Source organism: Balaenoptera physalus (assembly GCF_965194825.1).
Source record: "Balaenoptera physalus genome assembly, chromosome: 3".
NCBI classification, from domain to species: Eukaryota; Metazoa; Chordata; class Mammalia; order Artiodactyla; family Balaenopteridae; genus Balaenoptera; species Balaenoptera physalus.
In genome coordinates this window covers 37521857-37546445 of record NC_138890.1, presented here as the reverse complement: position 1 = coordinate 37546445, position 24589 = coordinate 37521857, and the positions used below count along the sequence as shown (strand labels likewise).

At 46.9% G+C, this 24589-nt stretch overlaps 1 protein-coding gene across 3 annotated transcripts; it reads right to left on the bottom strand.

The window, feature by feature from the left end:
• Nucleotides 1-775: 775 nt before the first annotated feature.
• Nucleotides 776-24589, bottom strand: C1QTNF2 (C1q and TNF related 2). 3 transcript variants are annotated; one of them, XM_082456528.1, is made up of 4 exons: nucleotides 21826-21911; nucleotides 21403-21500; nucleotides 5155-5407; nucleotides 776-1557 (listed from the first exon to the last, which is right to left on the bottom strand). In XM_082456528.1, exons 3-4 carry the CDS (start codon nucleotides 5396-5398, stop codon nucleotides 944-946), a joined length of 858 nt encoding a protein of 285 aa, XP_082312654.1. In that variant the 5' UTR covers nucleotides 5399-5407; nucleotides 21403-21500; nucleotides 21826-21911; the 3' UTR covers nucleotides 776-943. The 3 variants fall into 3 exon arrangements, with proteins under 3 accessions (XP_082312654.1, XP_082312652.1, XP_082312653.1); XM_082456526.1 differs by lacking the exon at nucleotides 21403-21500 and having other exon boundaries at nucleotides 21826-21953; XM_082456527.1 differs by lacking the exons at nucleotides 5155-5407; nucleotides 21403-21500 and having other exon boundaries at nucleotides 21826-24589.

Genomic DNA, 24589 nt, shown 5'->3' with positions numbered 1-24589 from the left:
CCTCACCGATTGAGAAGCGGGCCTGCAGGTGATTTGTAACTAATAATGAAGGGCTTAAGTGTGACACTGACTTGGCTCACGCGTGGAGCAGATTCAAGGTTATCCCTATATGACGCTCACTCTTGCTTTCTTGAGCTGAATGAACTCTTTGCCACGACCTGTGAGGTTCCGTGTAACCTTCCAGCCTCGCACCTCACGTCCCTATCTCCTTTCTCACTCACCCATCCCTCTGGCCTTCAGCCGGTTGCGCAGGTGTGGCAAGCTCTTTCCTCTGCCAGGACACCCCTCCCCGCTTTTGCCTTGCTACATCTCCTGTTTCAGGGCCCAGCTTAAAAATTAACTTCTTCTTGGTACTGACTTGGAAGGGGACTTCAGAGGGCCTTGAGGAGTTGGGGGGCTGGAGATATTTTGTTCTTGATCTACATGGAGGTGACAAGGTGTGTACATGTGTGAAAATTCATTGAGCTGTCCATTTAAGATTTGTAGACTTTATGTAAGTAAACCCAAAAAGATGATATCTAAAAAAACAATTTCACCCTTTTCCCTGTCTCCAGTTCTTCCTATTACTCTCAACCATGGCATGTGCATTTCCATCTTGGCACAATAATTATACTATTTGTTGGTTTGTTTGTAAATTGTTTCTCCCATTAGAATGTGAGGCCCACGAGGAGAGAACCACTGTCTGTCTTGTTCACTGAGGTACCTTCTGGAGTGTAGCACAGTGCCCGCCACATAGTACATATTAAGAAAATTAGCAGATGGATAGATGGAAGGATGAATAAAAAAGCTTGGATTTAATGGTGGAGGAACAGAGGGGCAGAGGAGGTCGGCCAGAGGTTAGAAGCTCCCGACATCCAGTCTCCAACAGACAGTTTAGGGGTCTTGCTCTGGAAGCCCAAGTTCAGGAGCTGGTGCCCTGCTCGGTGACCCAGCACTGGCCTGTCTACACCTCATTGCGGTTGTCCTGGTCGGCGTAGATGAGGAAGCCCGTGAAGAGGCTGTCGGTCCAGTATGGGTCATAGAAGAGCCCATTCTGCTCTGAGTAGAAGATCTGCAGCCAGACCTCGTCACCCTGCTTGAGAGCCAGGATGGTGGAGCCCGAGGCCACATCGTGGTTGCCCGTGTTGGCGTCGAAGGTCCGGATGCGGTACTGGCCGTTGTGCACCAGGCCGATGGCCAGGTGCTTATTGGCCAGCGTGATATCGTAGGTGAAGTAGTAGATCCCTGGCACGCCGCAGACGAACTTGCCGCTGGACGTGTTGTAGTGGCCGCCCTCGTTCATCAGGATCTTGTCGAACTTGATGGGCAGCCGTTCCCTTGGGTAGCTCTTGGTCACTGCCACGGAGAAGGCCGACTTGGCGTGGCCACTGCCGCAGCTGCAGGGGCCTGGGAGGCCGGGCTCCCCCTTCTTGCCCTTGGGCCCCTTCTTGCCCGGTGTGCCATGCTTTCCTGGGGCACCACTGACCCCCTTGGGGCCGCGAGGGCCGGCCCGCCCAATGGCCCCTGCTTTGCCCTTTGGTCCTGGCTTTCCCCGGTTACCTGTCCGGCCGGGTGAACCTGGAAGACAGAGCAGCTGGTGTTATGGAGGGGACCTCAGAGAACTAGGCAGAGGCCGTTGACCTGGGCTTTCCATCCTTAGAGCACAAGCCTTTGGATAAGGGAAAGAACATGAAGGCTGTGGAGTCGCATAGGAATGGGTGCAAATCCTGATGGTATAACCAGGGGCACTTCTCCCTTCTTATCTGGAAAATGCGAATGTGATACATACCTTCCAGAATCATGTGGATCAGGGCAAAACTAACGTGTAACAATTCACGCCCTTCCCTTGTCCTGCCTTCTGAGGAAGAGTCTGATTTGTCTGCCAGATCAATCCTTCCCCCCGCTGTGCTGGTAATGGGTTGAGACAAGAATTGCAAGAAGCCTCTTGACTTCAAACCATTGACCTTAGTGAACGCCCTGCCCAGTGCCCAAGATCCCTGCCCACGTGGGCAAGGGTTTTTACAGCAGCATTGCTTACAATAGCAAAAAACTAGGAACAACTAAATGCCCAACCAAAGGGAGATAATGAGAAAAATTATGGTCCATCCATTATGTGCAATTCTCCACAGGAGTTTAAAAAATGAGGCAGGTTTACGTGCACTGTTTGAAAACTTCTCTAAACTACACTGTTAAGAGGAACAAGCAGGTGGCAGAAACTTCTTTTTGTTCAGAGGAAACCACAACGGTATTTCTACACCCATTTAAGTGCCTGGCACATAGTAAACACTTGCTAAATACACTTGGTATAGCCTGCAGAACATTTTCACAGTATTACATTTTCACAGTAATATGTGCCTGTAGAACACCTCTGGGTTTTTTAATACCCATACTCTAATAATGTGCGTTTCTCTCAATACAACATTTTTGGCTGATGATTATGTGGGAAACATTTATATTTATGTCCCCCAAACTCAATACAACATTTTAAACAAACTGTATCTGGGTAACGACTGGAGTCACATCCAAACGCAGTGGTGGTACGGTTGATACAATTGGCAGACTGGCAGAGCTGTGGGTAGATGTTTTGGAAAGCATGCCAGATGTCAATCAGGGAGCCTGCTGCTGGAGGGGTTGCCAGGCGCTAAGCAGTGTCTTAGCATCACAGCACACAAAGCAAGTGCTCACTAACCACTCTGCAAACTGGGTGATCAGCAGGTAATGTTGCAGATATTTTACATCCTAACAAGGTACTTGGCTCCTTATATGTACACATACAGGCATTTTTCTGTGTTTTAGAGTTTTGGGTTAACGTGTAATGCGTTTAAGTTTTTCCTATTTTAAGTAACCGGGAAATAGATTTCCAAATAGCATTTTCTCACTGAACATCTAGTTTCCAGGAACGGATTGCTTATGCTGAGTGCCTGGAAGTGTTTGGTGTTATTATACATACATGTAAATATATGAAAGAGGCCAGGGAGGATATACATTTAACCAATTAATAGTGGTTACCTTTGGAGGATGAAAGGAGGATGATGAGGGGTAAGAATTAAGAAGAGATCTTCCTTTATTTATACTGTTTGAATATATTACAATGAAAATGTATTTGTGTATTATACGTGTAATTAAAAATAAGTAAAAGGAATGGGGAAAAAATAAAACTAAGAAAGGTCAAAAAGCTGTTCTTGAAAAAAATGAAAATAAATAAAAGGTGGGAGAAAGGACCGTGAGAAGAGGAGGAATAAAGACAGGGTCATTTTGGATTGGAGTTTTTTGGGAAGACAAATAGATAAGGAAGCTTATTGGGAAGTTTTATGACGTGTTATGGTGTGTGCTTCCTTCTTGATTTCCTTTTTTGAGAAACTTCTGGAAAAGCTGACTTTTACCTGTCAAGACCTTTCTGGAGGTGGGTTTGTATGTGTATTCAGGGGGAGGGTGGTTGGAGACTATCCTGTCCTATGACTGGTCCCAGGATGACCCAGCTTTATCTGGGTTATGTGTGTCAGGACTCTGCATCTCTCAACACTGCCTTCCTTGGTGTGCTGGCTTAATTCTCAGCAGAGACTCAATACATGGCAGAAGAGACAGCCAAAACAGCCCCAAACCTACATCCTCAGAGTTCTTAATCAAGCTGGCGAAAGTCAAGAGCAGAGATATCCTGTTTCTCTCAGGGTTCATAAGGATGATGGATCATGTCATGAAATGTCATGCAAACTCTGGCTGGCTCTGCTTGGAGCACACGCTCAGACCCGAATTGACCACTGTGGTCCGGAAATGGGAACTATGTTGTCCAGTGCCTGACATACTCTGACGCCCCTTAAGTCAAAGCCATTATCATTATTTTTATAGTTATTCTTATGGAAAGGAGGTGCTTTTGGAGGAATTAATTTGATCTGGTAGGAAAGGGCCTGGATTTGCAGTCTGCTACCAGCCTGTGGTGTGAGCTCAGCAAGTCTATTAAGGGGCAACTACCACTTATTGTATGTCTACTCTGAGACAGGTGCTTCACATGTTATTTTATTTCATCTTCACTGCACCCGTGTGAGGTAGGTCCTGTTATAATTCCAATTTTAGAGAAGAGGAAACTGAGGTTTGGAGACAGGAGAGGTAATTTGTCAAAATTGGTATCCAGGTTTGTTTCCAAAGTTCACGTTCTTGCAGCTACGACGTGCTGTTCTCAACTTAATCATTCTGACTTAGTGTCTTCATCTGTAACATGGGGATAATAAGAATACCTCATTCATAGGATGGTATTGCTGTACCAGCAAATGAGCAGCATACTCAAAAGTGCTTTGTCAATGTTAAAATGCCATACAAATAAAAATTATGATCTCACTAATGCTTAAAATGTACACTTTGGGATGCTGCTGACACTGAAAAGTGCTTGGTTACTGGGGTAAGCGCTCAGAGATATAAGGAATGTCAAGGATGAGAAGGCCTGTAGACAGTATCCAACTTGTCTGCTGCCTGCCTGGCACCCCTTCCTTCGGGAAACTGCCCTTCACTACTTCATGTGGTCCTAGTGAGGCTGTAAGTCACAGTGGCCAACTGCCCTCACCACACACTCACACACGCCAAGGGGTGGGCACTTGACCCAGTCCTAGCAAATGGTGGTACCTCACCTCCATAGTCAAAGGGATTGGTCCAGGATGCACATGTGATCAAGGAGACTCAGTCATCCCGAGAATTGCTCTATGGATCAAGCCATGAGGAGGTAGGCTTGAGCCCACCAGTGGGCATTTCATAACTTCCAACCTTTGTGAGAACAAAACCAACACACAGAGAGAAGCAAAGCCTTGACAACAGTATTTGAGCTCCTAGACCCAGCTATTCCTGAAGCTCAGCCCTTGGACTTTCTAGCTGTATGAGCCAATAAATTCCATTTGGGGCTATAAATCGGGTTTCTGTCACTTGCGACCGGAAGAGTTCTGAATAATATTTCAGGAGACTTGCTTAAAGTCACTCAGCAAATCAACGGTGCACCTGGGGCAGGAACAGAAGATCTGATGCTCACTGTTCCTTTCCAGAGAATATACTGCTCTGTTTTTTAAAGACACATTAATTTGGTTTATAATGAAATGGGATTCACATTAGTTTTCATAACTTTGCAAACCCCTTTCGTGTCAGATGTTGTCAACCCCAGGTGGGAACAGGAGAGACAGGCACTGGGCTTCTTACCTTCCTCTCCGCTGTCCCCCTGGTCCCCGTCCTGGCCATCCTGGCCATCTTTGCCTGGAAAGCCCATTCTTCCCACCATTCCTGAGGTCCCTGGGGATCCTGGGGGGCCAGGTGGGCCCTGGGGGCCAGGCAGGCTGCAGATGAGTTGAGGGGAGCCCTTCTGGAAGTCCCTGCGGGCGAAGGCACCAAGCAGCGGGTCGGCCGCACAAGGAAGGGCACAGGCCAAGAGCACCCAGGGGATCATGGTGGTCACCTATGGGAGGCAAGAGAGCTGTGAGCTAACTGGGGGTCAGTCAGAAAGGCATCAAGAGGAGGAAGAGGAGGAGAGGGCATCTGGGAGAGACACAGTTACATTTCTGATCCTTCCTCTCCCCCACATGACATACAAGTAGCTGGACAGTGTCATCCCATCTTGAGGACATATTTGGATGAGCTGAGTCATGGACTCAGAATACACTTGGGAGGGCTCCTGCGGGGGGTGGGGGGGGGCACACATCCTCACGCTGTCGCGCTCCAGAGTGGCAGGACTGACAGCCCAGTGACAGCTGATGGGGTGGAGCTGTGGACGGAGAGAAACGATCCATGGTTTCATTCAAATATGTGGCATGAATGGAAAGTTACAAGGGGAGAAATATCAATACTTCCAACTGCAGGTGGTGATTTGCAACTAGGCTGCCTCTCCCAGAGGATTTGGGGCAGCACACTGGGGGGTGAGAAGTGAGGTGTCAGCTCTGAGTGAAGGTGCCCCAAGCCTGAGCAGCACTGGTGGGCCGTGGGCACAGCTCCTCTGCCGTGGGCTCCCTGTGCACCAGGCCTGGGCTAAGAGCTTTCCACGCATTACTTAATCTCACAGCATCCTCACCGAATAGATACGGAGAGGAAATGGGGGCTCAGAGAAGTTCACAACGTGAGTGAGTCAGGCAATTAGCAGTTGGCAGGGCTGGGATTTGAACGAGGCTGTGCAAATCCAGAGCTTGTGTGCTTTGCTTCAGGCTACACTGCTTTTTTTCTTTTTTCCAGTTAAAAAATAATAAAAATGATACACTCACATTGTTATAAAGTCAAATAATACCATAAAGCTTATAATGAAAAATTGTGTGTGATCTTCATACCCACCCCTCAACCCTCCCCCCACTCCAAACTCTTTTGGGTATCTCTTCTGGCATTTATTGACATTAAAAGATAATATGGGGCTTCCCTGGGGGCGCAGTGGTTGAGAATCTGCCTGCCAATGCAGGGGACACGGGTTCGAGCCCTGGTCTGGGAAGATCCCACATGCCACGGAGCGACTAGGCCCGTGAGCCACAATTACTGAGCCTGCGCGTCTGGAGCCTGTGCTCCGCAACAAGAGAGGCCGCGAGAGTGAGAGGCCCGCGCACCGCGATGAAGAGTGGCCCCCACTCGCCGCAACTAGAGAAAGCCCTCGCACAGAAACGAAGACCCAACACAGCCATAAATAAATAAATAAATAAATAAAAATGAAAAAAAAAAAAGATAATATGTCTACATGGTTTCTTTTTATCAATTTTGGACATTTCCTTTTGAATTTCTATTATGACAGATGAGGATTCAGCCCTCTTCCATCACTCTAGGGCCCTGTTTTCTCTCCCTCATGCAGTTCAGATATAATTTTTGACTAAATCAAAATTCACTCTGAATTATTATGTCTTGTTTACTGCTAAGCTAAGCACTGTACTATAATTATACTTCCTTTCTTATACACACTTTTCTCACTGGAGATATTAATAATTTTATTTGCTTAGTTCTCTACGCCATTATTTTCTACATTATCAAATGTATCAGATAATTTACCTCTTCTATTTATTTTCCTAAAGACATAAGTCCTGGAGCCCTCCATTCTCCTATTCCAACCTTTGTACATGCTAAGCTGTCATCCCAGGATTTTCCTTTATAACCATCATGGCGATCCTTTTTGCCTCTCTCCTGCGTTATATCTCCTGCTTTACGAATCCCATGTCTTTCTCTTATTTTATTTTATTTTTTCACTCTCTCATTTTGGTGGCACATTTGGTGTAATAGCTTCCTGGAAAGGTTGTGTGGGATGTAATTTTTTGGGACAATTTGCAAGCCTCAATATGTCTTAATTTCACACCATGTCCTTAAGGCTGGGGCATGATCACACCAGAGACCAGAGTGTTATGTGCCCAGAGATTATCTACCCCCAGTCCCTCACCAGGAAGATGCAGAAGCCAAGGTCCAGAGCAGAAATAAGCCACTTGTTCAAGATCTCTCAACAAACTGGCTCAGTCACTTTGTGACCAACAGCCTCTCTCCCTGGAATGAAACCAGGAGAGAGAACATTCCAGACACGACTTCTTGCCTCTAGGATGAGCTCTGAAGTGGTAACTGGCTTTGTGACTTTAGGCAAGCCCCTTTCCCTCTCTGGGCCTCAGTTTCCCCCCCTGAAAAAGAAGGGGTTGGTTTCCACACTCGAGCATGCATCAGATCCACCTGGAGGGCTTGTCCAAACCCAGACTGCTGGGTCCCACCCCCAGAGTTTGTGATTCGGTAGGTCTGCGTTGCGGCTGGAAGATTTGCATTATTATGTGGTATCTGAGGGACATTGATGCTGTTGGTTCACGGACCCATTTTGAGGACCACTGGACTAGATGATTTCTAAGCCCCTTCACCTCTGATGCTGTCTGAGACTTTCAGACTCCACTTGGCCCTCTCTTACTAGATATGAAGTCTTGCTGGCTTCTCCGTTCCCGCACAGCCTTCAGCTGCCTCATCACAGCCTTCAAGCATGAGGGGGGCTCCCCGCAGCCGTGGCGCGGGCAGTAGGGGAGGACCACTGCTCAGGTCTCACCCTTGGAGCTCACAGTTCCCTCCTGGGCCCTCAGCCTCCCTTCCCTTCACTTGCTGCATTGCCTGAGGCCTGGGAGCCTGTCCAGACCACTGGGCCACCTCTGGAAACAGGCCGATTCTACCTTTCCTCCTGACCCCTCCAAATCTTTAACCCTGGGAACAGATGAAGGGGAGAGAAGACCAGGCCTCCCCGGCCAGGGAGAGGAGGGGAGACTGCAGCACTGCACTGCGCTGCCACTAGGGGGCCTGGTCTAGTTCCGGCTCCAAGGCTCACCAACCTGGTGACTTTGGACAAGTTACTTTCCTTCTCTGGACCTCAGAGAATAAATGTCACAGAGGTGTCCCTGGATAGGTAGAGATGATTTAGTACCAGATACTGCCTTAAATAACATGACATCATATAGTAACAAAGTTATTGTCTTTTCAATTTCTGTAATCTTGGTGAATTGAAGAAAAAAACAGTTTCAGTTTGGTGACAGTACACTTTTCATGCCTCTATACCCCTTTCTAATATCCCTGTTCCACAAAGAGCACTGTCATCTGTGGCAGTGCACACCCATTCTTAAAGAATCTTGAGCAAGCCTCCACAAATAAGCATGGAAACCTTGGAAACCCCCAGACAGGACCACAGCGCCAGGGACCCTGGGACAGAGCATCTCCTAGGATGCAAGGAAGGCCTGTGGCACAACGTAAAGAAAGGGACTTGACAGGGGCACAGGTGAGCTCTGGGTATCTAGCCCTTGGGAGAGGATGCAAAGAAAGACTTAGTGGGCCAGGGAAAGAGGGTGTTTTAAAATCGAAATTCTCACCTGAGCACCAGGACACACGAGAGGCTGCATGCTCAATCGAGAGGTCAGGCCAAAGTGAAGAAATGACAAAGGAATAGTCTGAGAGCTCATTCCATGACTCTGGGCACTCTTGGATTTTACTGAATAAAATGCAACCCGTGTGGTGGGGAAGGGGAGGGGGCGTGGAAATGAATCTGAGGCCTGCCTCTGGAAGCTGGTGGGTGGGAAAGTAGCAGGTTGCTGCATGAAAGGGGGAAGAGAGAGCTCCCTGCTGCACAGAAAGGGGGCTGACTGCCTCCTCCCCTTCTCTGGTAGACGGAAGGTGCCAGACATTCCGCAGCCCCAGCCGGCCTGAGCTGGAGGCGCCAGGACAGAAAGTGAGGGGCCCAGCAGTGATAAGCATGCAGGGTGGATGCCCGAAAACCAGAAGCTGAGGGTGAGGCCTGGACTTGCCTGCAAAAGAAAGTGTGGAGGCCCGCTTCACGGCTGTTACAGTCAGAGGGCTCAACCTGGGGACCGCCAAGGAGCCCACAGAAGGTCCCCAACAAGAGACATCATCCGTGTCTGCCAGGCCCAGACGGGCCGAGGAGCTTGGCCCTGTTCCTGCCAAGAAACAAGAATCCCCCTGCTGTCTGTCCCTTTACTTCTCCTTCCCCTCGTTTCTTCAGCCTGGAAAGAGGTGAGCTGAGAAGGGGGGCAGGTGGTCCAGCCAGCCTTACACCTGCGTTGGGGAACAGGAAGAAGTCTCACCTTTGAACAAAGATTGAAGAGCAGATTACCTGGGAGTGGATTACCTAGTGGAGGGGGGAGCGCCCTCACTGGCTAGATTATAAAGAGGCAGAGGGAGGCAAAAATAAAGTTGCAGTTTGCTGTCTCTCTGGTGCCAGCTGGGCTCCACATGGGCTGCATAAACGATAGTGGGAGGTGGGAGGCAAACTCGGTGGAAGTTACATGCATGACGGACTTTGGAAAACTGTCCCCAGGCCCCAGGAATCTCCATCTCCTTCCCTTGTCTACTTGATGAGAATCTTACAAAATTGGTCTTAGTGTTACTTGTGAGCTGGGACACATCTGGGGCCCCAGAAGAGAAACCGACTTCTCAAAGCAGTTTTGAAATAGTTTGGAAAGTTGCAACCTGCGAATATTTGGGACAAGGGAGAGGGAGGAAGGAGGAAGTGAGCTGAGAGGGGGGCTCACTGAGTGATCCTGCTCAGTGATGCTGGCCCAGGGTGGGCCCCAGTGGCTGGGCGGAGGCTCTGGAACGTGCAGGGAGGAAGGTATTTCTCAGAGCTGGAGCCTGGAGGTTCCTGAAGCAGCTCAAGCCAGGAACTGTTTTGGAAATAAAGGCGGGGAGACTAGGTTCTGGTTCCAAACCTAGAGGGAGGGAGCAGAGAGTTTCCTTGCCTCCAGGGCACCTCCGAAGAAAACAGCTCCAAATAGCCCTGCTCCCAGCCTACTCTCCACACCACAGTGGTGAAAAAACCTGGGGATGAGGGCTTGGAGGGGGGCCAAGGCCCCAAGGCACCCAGACAGGTGAACTCTTGCTGGGGCTTAAAAATAAATTTAGAATGACAAACTTGAAGAGAGCCCCAACGGGCCATTTAAGCCAACCTCATTGGTTACAGACAGGGAAACTGCGGCAGAAGCAAACTGACTTAACTGGACACCTACAAAGTTCCAGGCACTGCGCAAAGCTCTTTACTGGAATTATTTTATTTGAAGTTTACAATAAACCCTATGAAGGCAGTAAACTTATTGTCCTGTTTTTCAGAGGAAGAAACAGAGGCTCGGGGACTTCCCTGGTGGTCAAGTGGTAAAGAATCCGCCTTCCAATCCAGAGGACGCGGGTTCGATCCCTGGTCGGGGAACTAGGTTCCCACATGCCGCGGGGCAGCTAAGCTTGTGCGCCACAACTACTGAGCCCGTGAGCCTCAACCGCGAGCCCACACACCCTGGAGCCCGCGCTCCACCACTAGAGACATAAAACCCGCACGCCACAGCTAGAGAGAAGCCTGCATGCTGCAACGAAAGATCTCGTATGCCTCACTGAAGATCCCGTGTGCCACAACTAAGACCCAATGCAGCCAAAATAAATAAATAAATAAATAAATAAATAAATAAAATATTAAAAAAAGAAAAAAAAACCAGAAGCTCTGAGAAAGGAAATGATTTTACTCCAAATCACACAATTCGAATACTGCAGAGAACATTCGAACCTGTGTCTGAGGGGCTCTGAAGACTATATGTAATGTACTACGCCTTGTTCCCTTCCCTGCTATTTTTTTTTTTTTTTTTCCTGTTTTATAGAAGAGTAAACTGAAGCTCGGAGAGGTTAATTTGCTCATGTTATACAACTAGTTCATGGCAGAAGTTATATCTGAACTTGGGTTTGGCAGATCTTAACGCCCAAATGTTTTCCATTATGTCAGTGTTTTTTGGATTTTTCTTCCTAAATATCCCAAATTACAGAAAAGACCTTGAAGCATAGGCCAAAGCCACACACAGCAACACTGAAATTTCTTTGATGTCTCATCTTTTATTATATCATATAAAATACATGATTAAGAAAATGTAAAAGCGATGCTTTTTCTCCTTCAGGGTACTTGAGATTGATGCTTGAGGAAACCTCCTGTCCTTTGAGAGGCCCACACGTGGTTTAGCCAAGGTGATGGGGGGCAGCCTCTGAGCCCTGACATCCCACCATTGGGATGCCCCTTTGCAGTATTAACGGGGTGTCCCCAGGGGCTGAACCAAAAGACCAGGGTGCACAAAGCACCTCCCCTTCAGCACCATCACCTCATGCCTTGCTTAGAGTTGGCAAGAGCCTCCAGCCTTGTCTCTTGCTCCCTGCACTGGCACTCTCCAAGCCCAAGCCAGAGGGATCCTTTATAAACATAACTCAGCCACATCACTTCCTGGACGGTCTTACTCCAGTGGCTGCTGGCTGCAAATAGCAAAGCCTCGATGTGGCCTTAAAGGCAAGGGCCCCCTGCCTCCATCCTAATCCTGGTTCTTCCCCTCTCTTCCTGCACTCCCCCCTCTTCAGGTCAAGCTCCATTTCACCCTTTTGCCTGCAGCCCAGGGGCCCACCCTCTTGGCATGCTGGCTCTTTATCCATTGTGTTTCAGCTTAAATGTCACTTCCTCCAAGGCCTTCATCTCAGACAGCTCTCCCTTTGGAGCCCAGCTCCTTGTCCTGTCTTTCCAGCCCTTACATCTCACCCGTATTCACTGCATTTGTCTGCTTGCCCACTTACTGGGCCTCTCCCATTAAAATGGAAGCCCCATGGGGAGCAGGGACACTAGCTATATCCCCAGGGCTTCCAACTTCTTTGCTCATAGTGGGTAGTCAAGAAATATTTGCTTGGTTAATGCGTGTTTGAGACCCAGACTCCGCCCTGAAGAAAATTCACGGTGAAGAGAAAACAAGGTGGTGGTCTAAATCCAAAAGGGCCCTGATAACCCTGGATTCAAAGAACTTTTCTCCTTTCCCCAGTTTTTCTAACCCAAACCTGATCCAATTCTAACCCCTCCTCCTTTTGACCTCCTAGAGCACAAGGCCCCTACCCCCATTCCAGGGAGGGGCTTGCAGAATATTTTACATACAGCAGGTACTCCATAAATGCCTGTTCAATTGATAAGAAAAAATAAGCATTAGTCCTTCTTCACCTTTAAAAAAACTATCTTAGTTCCTAAATTGTCCTTACTGGTGTGAGTTGAACAGGGAAGGCTGCATGGGATAGTCTTCCTGCTGAAGGGAAAAAAATGTTAGTTGGTTCAACCCCCAAAATGGAATCATGAGGTGCTGAGCTTGGATGAAGTTCTTCAGTCTGGTTTTAATTTACCCAGTCCCTGGGCTCCTCATCTCTGAGTTAAGTAGCTAATGATTCTTAACGACAAGTGTTCTAGGAAAACACTAGGAGCTTAAAGGTCCCCAGCCTGAGGTCCCCTGTCAGGGGCGGAGCCTTCCTCCTCCTTGCTCTTGCCCTTAGCTCTCAGGACATGAACCCCTGGTTCCCTCCCAAGGGCCCTCTATTCAGACTGTGATGTGAGAAGGGCCAGCAGTGGGGATATGGGTCTCTCAATGCCTCTACCTGAATGTGGAAACTCCAGGGACACTTGCCTGGGCCTTGAGCAACGCTGCTGAGCCTGAGTTCTGCACAATCTCCCTTGGAGACCGGAAGACATAAACTGTGCTCAAATAAATTTGCCATGTTGGTTATGAGGTTGTGACACACTGACAGGTAGGGATGGTGTTTCACTTAGTGACTAAGAGCTGTGGGAAACACAGCCACTTAGTTTCCTCAACTATCCAATGGGAATAATAGTACACCCACCTCACGGAGTTCATCCAGGAATAATGAGATAATGTATTCAAAGCTTCTAGCCCCGAGTGTGACACAGGAACTCTCTCCCTCAGAAACCTTCAGATAGCTGCCTGCCCCATGTTTCAAGTCTCAGGGCTAATACCTCCTCAGAGAGGCCCACCCCTGCTTGTTTGCTCAGACCACCCTGGTCCTCCTTCCAGAGACTTGGCCCGAGTTGTGATTATATATTTTTTGTTCCTTGGCTCATTAACTTTCTATTGTCTGTCTTCCCCCTGGAGTGGAAGGTCCAGGAATGCAGAGGCCCTGCCTGTCTTGCTCTCTGTTATGACCACAGCTTAGCACGGGGTCTGCCCTGCCCGTAATAAGAGCTCAACTCAGAGCTGTTCAACGGCCTTGAATGAAATGGTCACTCGTGTAACAAAAGAGCAACGGGAGCAAAAGGATGACAAAACCACACTTGGCTACTGAGGGAAACCCAAGGAGAACACTGGTCTTGGATTCAGAACACGTGGGTCCCAGGCCTGGTTTTATAACTCACTGGCCACGTAGAAAAAGTCATTTCCTCCTAGCCAGGCCTCATTTTCTCACCCGTAAGATGGAGATCATAACCCTCACCCCATCTGCCTTACAGAGTTCTCCTGAGAATCAAACTAGATAACCAATGTTGAAAGCAGAACATGATACAAAAGTTAGAGCCTTGTTTAAAATCGTAACTGCCACCAACTGCAGCGGAACTAACAGCGTGCAGTCCTGACCTCCCACTAGGAGCCCCTGGAGTGTTTCAGGTGGAGGACACCTGAGCCTGACAGAGCCGGGCAATTCTCCCTGTGTTTGCAGTTAAAAGGAAAGGGCTGGTGATGGGATTGGGGTGACCCTTGCTCGCAGATGGAGTTCGCTGAAAATTCGCTTTGATGGGAGTGAAATTTCCATGATGAAAAACACCCCATGCCCTCCCTGAATTCCAGGAAGCAAATTGGAAACAGCTTCTCTGAGAAGCTGACAGAGGCCGATGGGAGGAGAAAGGGTCTGGCCGCCGCTCCTCCCGCAGTGCTCACGGAACCAGCTCCCTTTCCTGGGATCTGGAGACCGATGCCCATTTGGAAACACTCCAGCACTAAGTCTAAATACAGAGGATTAAAAGTCATGGGGCCCACTTGCCAAGAGGCCTCAGAAAATATTTGATCTGCTGTTTTCTCCTTCCCCCACCCCCGTGCCCCTGTTTTTGGCTCAGTCTAGAGAAAGAGGTCCAATGCCAAAGCAAGACCTAATGACGGAGCAGGAGCCAGGATCTCGCGAGGTTTGTCTCAGCGGGAACTCGGACGGCACCCCGGAAGTCATCGTGGCGGGCCCTGCGTTACCGCCACCAAGTTCTAGCTTCTGACAGATATGCCCATAACTCTTACACACCAACACGCGTGGCATGTGATGTGGTGGGTGCGGAGCCCACCCTCTGGGTCCCTGGCTGCTTCACGTGGGACTTCAGCTGTCCTCGAAGTGAGGGCCAGAGTCAGGCTCCCGGGCGGCTGAAGCCAAAGCCGTCAAGCTTTGAACCTGCCCTCAGCTGTTTTCCGCCCTGGAGACCAAGGACCGCAGTGAGAGCAGCAGGCAGCTGACGTGTGGGGTGTGAAGACGGGGGAGGAGGCCCGCGGGTGTTCAGAGCCATGTATCCAGCTTCTCCTGAGGGCCGGCCTCCAACTGGCCGACCAGAGCGCTACCCAATGGGAGGAGGATGTGAGACGCATGTGTCATTTTAAGCGGTCTCACTGCCACGTGAAAGAGGTAAAAAGAAGCAGGTGAAATTAATTTTCATGTTATTTCGCCCAGTATATCTCAGATATCATCAATTCAACATGTAATCAATGTAAAAATTGTTGAGGCATTTTACATTCTTTAAGTACCACTAAGTCTTCGAAGCCCAGTGTGTATTTCACACTTGCAGCACTGGCCAGGTTTCAAGTGCTTGACAGCCACACGGTGGCTATTGTATTAGATGGAAGCAGAGTTGCTGGAGTTGAAATCCCACCAGCTAGCTGTGGGACCTTCTACAAGTTACTTATCCTCTCCCCCTCATCCTCATCCTCTCCAAAATGGGGACGATAATAATAGTACCTACCTTAGAAGGTTTTTATGAGGATTTAATTTTCCTAGAGTAAGGCCTGCCATATGGAAGAAGTATAAAAGCATTAGCTATTATTTGTCCTTCTGAAAAGCAAACAAGATGATGGATGTTGAAAGCAAAACATGACACAAAACTTAAGACCTTGTTTAAAATTGTCACCAACAGCAGTTCAACCAACGGAAAATCACCCTGACCTCCTCCATGAGTCCTGTGGCATTTCAGGTGGAGGCCCCTGAAGGCTCCTAATAAATTCTCCATTTTCAGGTAAGATAGTTTGAGTTGTATTTCTGTCTGTTGCTACCAAAGGAGATTCCTAGGGAGGCTTGGCCTTCACTCCTGCCGTTCCGTCCTGAGGGAAGGATGAGGGTGTCTGGCTTGGCCCTATACCCCTGATCCACCTGGCATGTTCAGGCTCCACAGTACAGAGATAGGTGAATCAATGGGAGAGTGTTTATCTCATCAAGTGACAGGAGGTCAAGTGGGCCATCACGTATGCAGGTACTTGGTACCATGGCTTGGAAAGGCTGCCTAATAAATGGTGTGGCTTATTCTTATTGCCTTGGAGGCCAGATACTGGGGATCTGAAGATGAAAAGATGTGGTTGCTGCTTTTATAGGGCACACCATCTGGTTATACTGAGGGTCCCACCTGGCCTACCTATACCAGGAGAGAAAGCAAGCCTTGCTCCTCCTTTCTCTTTCATACAGGCTCCCTTGAGGAGCATCCAGGACCATACAGAAGGCAGGGGAAGGAAATTTGGGGGCTACATGATTCCTTGGAATGGTGTAGAAAGGACTGTGCTTGCAGATCCAGGAACTGAGGGAGAGGAACAAAGTCTGAACTCTGAAGGGCTGGGGAGAAAAAGCTAAGTTTTCCTTGACTTCCCTGGGCTTGCTGGTTTCCATGGAGTCACTTCCAGTCAGGCTGTGATGGGCATTCAGTGTAACTCTAAAGATCTGACACAACGCTAACCTTTGAGAGCACAGAGCTGAGCTGGTGGTTAAGTAATGGTTAAGAGTCATTTTCTAGCTGTTTGACCTCTGTTAAGTTATTTAATCTCTCAGTTTTCTTGTCTGTGAAATGGGAAAAGCAATGTGTATCATCTTATTTGAATCATTTGAATTTGAAATAGCATGGTATAAAAATATTTATTGTTTCACTTTATGTGTGAAAGTTTGTCAAGAACCTTGCAAGGCTATTCTAATAGGTAAACAGAAATTCTAATGGGTAAACAGAAATACCTGCCATCCTTCAGCTGGCGAGTATTGAATTACACCAATTTGAATTATTTGAGGTCTTTAGGAATGTCTCCATGAGTAATTTGATGGCTCATACTTCCATTATAGAGTAACTGTGAATAGTAAATAGGATCATTCAGTAAACAGCCCACAGTAAGCACTCAGTAGTAGTACTGTTATTCTGATATAATTACACTATATGAAAACAATATAATGAGAGAGATATAATGGGAGAAGGATAAATGAGCAGACCTGGGTCTGCTGTTTCCTCATCTGTAAAATGGTGAGAACAGTGAGCTTGTGAGGAGTTGAACAGTTGTGAACTTTGGGATAAATGGCCCTGAAGGCAGTTATAACAGCTGAGGTGATTTTACAGCATGGCATGAATGCAAAGGTGCAGGATTTCTATGGGTGTGCCCTACTTTAAACAAGTATGTAAAATTGGAATTTTGTCATTCAGTGATCAGATTTTTGTTAAGATTGCAATGTGCAAGGACCTCTGGCTGAGAGCTATGGAAGATGGTCCTGCCACTGAGGAAGTTATAATCTAGACAAGGGGTGACCAGCTGTCTTATCAATGGCCTTATGCAAACCACAGACTGCACCGTGCTTTTGGTTTTTTTTGTTGTTGTTGTCTTTTTTTTTTTTTTTAACGTTTGAAATTGTTGCCAATGTAAAATTTGGGAGATTTTTATGTTAAAATCAAGATTTCAAAATAAAATACCTAGAATAAATCTAACCAAGGAGGTAAAGGGCTTGTACTTGGAAAACTGTAAGGCACTGATGAAAGAAAACAGATGGAAAGATATACCATGCTCATGGATGAAAGAATTAATATTGTTAAAATGACCATACTACCCAAGGCAATCTACAGAGTCAGTGCAATCTCTATCAAAATACCAATGGCAATTTTCACAGAACTAGAACAAATAATTCTAAAATTTGTGTGGAAACACAAAAGACCCCAAAACAATAGCCAAAACAATCTTGAAAAAGGGGGACAAAGCTGAAGGTATCACGCTCCCTGATTTCAAACAATACTACAAAGCTGCAGTAATCAAAACAGTATGGTTCTGGCACAAAAAGAGACACTTAGATCAATGGAACAGAATAGAGAGCCCAGAAATAAACCCACAGTTGTATGGTCAATTAATCTATGACAAAGGAGGCAAGGATATACAATGGGGCAAAGACAGCCTCTTCAATAGATGATGTTGGGAAACTGGACCACTTTCTCATACCATGTACAAAAATAAACTCAAAATGGATTAAAGACTTGGAATCATAAAACTCCTAGAAGAAAAGATAGGCAGTACGCTCTTTGATATTGGTCTTAGCAATATTTTCTTGTAATATGCCTCCTCAGCCAAGGGCAACAAAAGTAAAAATAAACAAATGGGACTACATCAAACTAAAAAGTTTCTGCACAGCAAAGGAAACTATCAACAAAATGAAAAGACAACCTACTGAATGGGAGAAGATATTTGCAAACAATATATCTGATAAACAGTTAACGTGCACAATATACAAAGAACTCATACAACTCAACAGCAAAAAGACAACCTGATAAAAATTGGATAGAAGACCTGAATAGACATTTTTCTAAAGATGGCCAACAGACACGTGAAAAGATGCTCAACATCACTAATCATCAAAGAAATGCAAATCAAAACCACAATATCATCTCACACTTGTCAGAATGGTAGTTATCAAAAAGACAACAAATAAGTGTTGGCCAAAATGTGGAGAAAAGGGAACCCTTGTGCACTGTTGGCGGGAATGTAAATTGGTGCAGCCACTATGGAAAACAGTAAGGAAGTTCCTAAAAAAATTAAAAATAGAAATTCCATATGGTCCAGAAATTGCACTTCTGGGAAAATGCACATCTGAAGAAAACAAAAACACTAATTTGAAAAGGTACATGCACCCTTATGTTCATTGCAGCACTATTTACAATAGCCAAGATATGGAAGCAACCTAAGTGTCCATTTATAGATGAATGGATAAAGAAGATATATATAATGGGATATTACTCAGCCATAAAAAAGAATGAAATCTTGACGTTTGTGACAACACGGATGGACCTAGAATGGACCTAGAGAGTATTATGCCAAGTGAAATAAGTCAGACAGAGAAAGACAAACACCATATGATTTCACTTATATGTGGAATCTAAAAAACAAAACAAATGAACAAACATAAAACAGAAACAGACTCATAGATACGGAGGACAAACAGATGGTTGCCAGAGGGGAGGTAGGGGAGAAGATGGGTGAAACAGATGGAGAGTGAGAGGTACAAACTTCCAGTTATACAATAAATAAGTCACAGGAATGTAATGTACAGCATAGGGAATATAGTCAATAATATTGTAATAACTTAATATGGTGACAGATGGTAACTAGACTTATTGTGGTGATTATTTTGTAGTGTGTAAAAATATTGAATCTCTATGTTGTACATTTGAAACTAATATAATATTATAACTCAATTATACTTCAAATAAAAAAAAAAAAGATTTCCAGCTTTTCTTGAGAATCTGGAGGACCTGGCAGCATTCTGGCAGGGCACTAATTGGCTACCTCTTGGACAAGTTGTTATGGGCTGAATTGTGTTTCCCCAGAATTCATATGTTGAAGTCCTAACCCCCAGAACCCCAGAGTGGGACTGTATTTAGATATGGGATCTTTAAAGAGGTAAATTAAGGTCAGACAAAGTCATATGGATGGGCCCTAATCCAATATGACTAGTATCTTTATAAGAAGAGGAGATTAGGACATGACACCCAGACCAAGGGGTGACCATGTGAGGTCACAGTCAGAAGGTGGCCATCTGAAAGCCAAGGAGAGAGGCCTCAGAAGAAACCACATCTGCCATCACCTTAATCATGGACTTCTAGCTTCCAGAACTGTGAGAAAATACATTTTTGTTGTTGAAGCCACCCAGTCTGTGTTACTTTGTTGTGGCAGCCCTAGCAAACTAATACACAGGACCTATATTCTTCCGTGTCCAGTCCTCACCACTCCTAAATGTCATGCATCCTGTTCACTTATGTATCACGCACGGCCTTTGTTGGCGTATGATCTAGAGGAAGAGGGTATTCTCCATGTGTTTGTTCTGCATGTATGTTGTGTGTTCTTATTTCAAAGCTCTGATGTTCGTTTTCTCCTTTAATTCTCCCCACAGTCCTAAGAGGCTGATGCTATCATCCCCATTTGGCAGGAGAGAATACAGAACTCAGAAAAGTGAAGTCATTTTTCCCAGGTCAAAGCTGGGATGGAACCCAAGCCTGTTGATTCAGGACCTAGGGCTCGTGTCCCTCTATCACGGCCCTTCTGCTTGGGCACAGGACCCATGTACATAAAGCCTTAACTAACAGGGCAGCTGCGTGTGTGTGTTATAGAAGTAAGCCAGTTATAGCACTGCACAAATCCAAAGGAAGATTATTTCCTTGAAAAAAGATTTGGCATAGAATTCCCTTCAAAAGTAAACCTAGATTAGAACTTGATTAACAGAAATCTGACTTATGCAGGAGTTCACCTCATGGAGGTAAAGCCAGCTCGGCAGGCCTCTGACCTGGAGGAAGGAGTGGTGGAAGCTGTGAGTATATACAGGGTCTGTGTTGCCCCATGATGAACATTCAGGAGTAGAAAGCACCAGACACTGGGACTGTAGGAAAGAAGGTCCAGTCATCTGTGTCCAATCTGCAGGTGAAGATGAGAGGAGGAATAGCAAGACGGGGAAGAATGGAGGGATTTGCAGAGAAAGAAGTAACTTCTTGGGGGAATCTGCTGAATATTTGGTGGAGGCTGAGTAGGTTTGAAGATGCCCTAGACTTGTGAAAGAAATCTCAATTCATTTGTGTAATGACACACTATACACGGGAACAGAGTATACACAGATATGGAAAGATGGCCAGTGTACACGGTTAAGTGAAAAAGCAAGTTGTAGCAGGGAATGTCAAGTATGATTTTTCCTTGAGTTTAAACAAGATAGACACAGATAAATAGAGATGTGGGGGGGGGGGGAAATTCCTGAAAGGACACGCATCTTGTTAAAGGGGTTACCTCCCAGAATTGGGAAGGAGTGTGTGACCTTTTACTTTTCACTTTCCACCTTTTTGTACTGTCTGAATTTTTTAAGGTAAGCATTGTCAGTTTTGTATCATTTAAAACAAAAGGTAACCCGAAGGCTTAAGGATTGGAAGACAGTCAAGGCTGTGTCCCTGCTAGGGGATGGGGAGAAGTCAGACATCTGGGAAGAAAGGAAGCCTGTGCTGCACTGGATGTGTTAGAATGAAGGGCAGTAGTGAGGTTCTTAAAAGTGTGGAAGGTTTGCCGAGAGGCAGTTGAAAGTGAGCATACTGGATATGATTACCAGATAACGGAATGAATCAGGGAGAGCTGTGCAGATGGGAGGGCGGAAATGGAGGAGCAGAGAGGACTTGGAACAACACTAACTGAGCCTCAGCCTTGGATTGGCACATATAGGACACTGTCGTTGCTATTGCTGCTGGTTCAGTGGGGTCTCTGGGAGATGGCCAGTCTAAGGAGGTGACCCTTGAAGGGTTCCACGCAGGAGAGTTTTGCAGTCAAAGGGTAGAGGACGATTGCACTGAGGTTGTGCAAAGGATTCAGGCTTTAGGGGAGAGACCTGGGCTGGGAGGCTGCAGGGAGCCAATGCAACCGTTTAGTTGAAAGGAACAGTCCTGGAATGGGGCAGTGGCAGTGGGGATGGAGAAATAGGAACGAAGTAAATAAGACAAGGCTTGGAGACAAGTAGTGGGGAGGGGAGGGAGAGTGAAGAGAGTTGTGAAGAATTGGGTGCAAATCTCAGCTTGCCTGTCTGTATGATATATTTGATTAAGAAATGTTGTCAAGAGTCAATTAGATAATGCACTTGATAAGTAACTATGATTGTTAGCTCGGGTGTTGGGCTCAGACTTACCAGGCTTCAAATCCCTTTACCACCAACTACTAGCTGTGCAACCTGAGCAAGTCATTAACGTCTCTGAGCCCGGTGCCCCTTCTGCAGGTGGTGATAACCTGTTGTCATGGAAATGAAAGAGCTTAAGTGGAGGGCTGGCAGGGCCTGGCACAAAATAGGTGCACAGCAAATGGTCGAGCTATTACTATCAACGAGAAAACCTCTGAGCACAGAGCCTGGCACACAGTAAGCACTCAATAAATGTCAATTCATGTTGTAATTCATAAGACTGCCTGGCCTGCAAAGAGGGGGTGTTGGCAGTACCCTCCCTCCCACCTCCTCCTACCCGCGCCGGCACCGCGTATCCCTCCTCCCCGACCGCACTTTCCGTCCCTGCCGAAGGGTGGCGGAGGTGCGGACTGGGCGGACTGCGCAGACACTTACCCTCGCCGCTGCCGGCCACGTCCAGACGGGTCTGCAGCCACGAAGCTCTGGGCCGTCCCGCCTTCCGTAGCTGCAGCCCAGCCGGCGCCCGCCCCGGGCATACTTTTCCCATCCCGTCATGGGCGGGAGAGCGCTCCGCCCGGTCACGTGGGCCGGCCCGCAGCGCGGCGCGCTCTTGGGCATCGGTTGGGAAAAACCTTTCAGCTCCGGTGACAACTTGAGTGTGTCGATGCATCGCTCTGTGCGTAGAACTTGTCAGTGCATTTGAAATTTTCTGTGCACGAGAGTGATTGTTATCCAGGCGTTTGCAAGTGCGTGGGTATGTGTGCATGTCTGAAGAGGCACGTGTGTTGCTTGTACGTGAGCATTCATCTCGCTGTGGATCTAGGGGTTGTGCTGTGGGCATGACAGCTTATAACAGAGTACCTCTTCCTGTGTACTGAATGTGCGTGTACTCGAGAGTGATTAGGAATCGTGTGTAGTTTTATGTGTGTGTGTGCATGCATAAGTGCATGTGTCCAAACATACATCAGGGCTGTGTCTGCACATATATACGCACACATCCAAGCTTGCAGCTTGGTGTGCAATAGAAGTGTACTTCAGTTTCAGTGTGTACACAGTAGTGGCTGGATATATGTGTTGGGTGCACGTTTAAATGTGTGTATGAGTCGGCAGTAACTGCATATCAGTGTGTATGTGCATAATGCTGTGTGGCACCTGTTTGTGCGGTGGCTCATTCTGTATGTGTTTATATGTATACGTGCCTTGGTGTGGATTTGGTCCATAATGTGAGTGTGCACATACATAATAATGGACAGGCGCCCCTGTGTCCCAGCCCTCATCTCCCTCCTCCCCAGAAGATGAGGCTTCGCTGGCCTCACAAACTGTCTGCCCAGCCTCAGGTCATTTAGAGACATGCCCCTGCTCGAGGACCCCAGCTCCCAGATGGGCAGAGTGACCATGTTTAGGTAGCAAGCAGACACTAGAGGAAAGAAAAGTCATCAGAGGCCTGGGTTTTGCTTCTCCCTGTTCCTTCCACTGCTCTCTTCCACTAGCTACCAGTATTTCACTTGGCTGCCAGAGCATCAGGTGAACAGATGGTGTATGACCCAAGGTTTATAGTCAGAATTTTAATGCAGATATGCATTAGAATTCTCAAGCTGGTTCCACCACCTTAGGCAAGTTAGTTATCTCATAGGTGGTATTTCATTTCTGAAAAGGAAGAAGAATAATAATTATATTACCTGCACTGTCTTTCCCCCTAGAGTTGGGACACTCACTCATAGAGATGTTTGGTAAGCAATCAAACTATGTAGAGAATTATTATTATTAATATTACATAACTATTATTTGAGGATGAAAGTTAGTGGGCTCAGCAAACATTTAATAAGCATCTATTACGTGTCAGTCCCCGGCTAGGTGCTGGGGATCTAGAGGTAAACCAAATAGGCTTGGTGCCTGGCCTCATGGAACTTAGAGTCTAGTGAGGATGATACAAGTGGTTTCATGTGAAATAAGTGTTGCAGAAGAGGAAGACACTGAACATGAAACTGGGAGGCCAGGGGAAGGCCTGGGGAAGAGATGTCCAGTTGAGCCTGAGGGAGAGGGTGAGAGCTCTAAACATGACTGAAAGATGACACGTGCAGTGGGGTTTAGTGTGTCAATTCACAGGTGGCTGGAAAGGGGACCTCTGTCCACCACCCACTCTGGGTACCTTGGTTTGTTCCCAGATGTGTCAGGAATGGAAAAGGTGAGGGATCCTGGCTTAGGATGCCGGGAGGCCATTCAGAATGTAAAGGGCTCAGGAAAGCCCCTCTCCTAGGGTAGAGTAAAAATCTCCATGTGTTATCCATGGGACTCCACTGCGACACAAGTTGGAATCACTGGCACGCCCTTATTGGCAAGAAAATGGTTAATGAACAGTGTAGGGAAAGGCAGTGGTGCCACACTCAGCACCCAGTAGATAAATGTTTCCTGGCTGGCTGAATGGGAGCAGATGTTTTTCCAGCTTTTGGAGGAGTCCTGGAACCCAGGTCCCCTGAAGCTCCCCTTTGGGGCCTTGTCCTGTGGATCCTTGCAGTGGTGATGGCATCACAGAGCAGGAAATCCAAAATACTCATAAAATGGCTATTTCAGGAGCTGCTTCAAGCTGGAACGGGGCTCAGGACTTCTTCCCAGTAGCCTGTTTATGTCTTTTATTCAGTCCACAAACATGTATTACCTATTATGAGTGTGGAGACAAGGAGATGAACTTCTGGTCTACAGAGAAAATGAATGTGAGCACGAATTACTGTAAGATGCAAAATACAATACGTGTCATAGAAAAGGTACAATGTGTTATAAAAAATGAGAAGTCTTTCCCCCTTTGATTCATTTCAGTTCATTCCACAGTTTCATTCATTCTAGAGAACATGGATACATTATGACATTGATGGCCACAGAGCGTTTACAGTCTGGCAGGGGCAGCCATATGCCAGATGGGGTAGATTTGCTTGTTCCACGCCTCTCGTTGAGTGTGCCTTCCTATATATACTGCAGAGGCCAGAAAGCTAAAAACCTGTTTTCTAGGCTCCTTGCTGCTGGGTTCCTGTTTGAGATTTAGGTTTAGCTAGTCCTGTGTGCTGTGCAAGACCTGAACTCAAAACTGAGTTAGGAAGAAAAACCAGTTGAGTTAGGTGGAGAGGAGACAGCGGCCTGGGAGGACTCCATTTTGCTGGGGCTGACCCAAAAGGTACAGCACGGCTCTGGAGTTCTGGCAGTAGCT

Coding starts and splice junctions, on each gene's coding strand:
- C1QTNF2 (XM_082456527.1), bottom strand. CDS start 22,231: ATGCCCACAGCACAACCCCTAGATCCACAGCGAGATGAATGCTCACGT. Junction 1,558..21,825: donor CGTGGCCGGCAGCGGCGAGG/GTAAGTGTCTGC, acceptor TCTGTCTTCCAG/GTTCACCCGGCCGGACAGGT.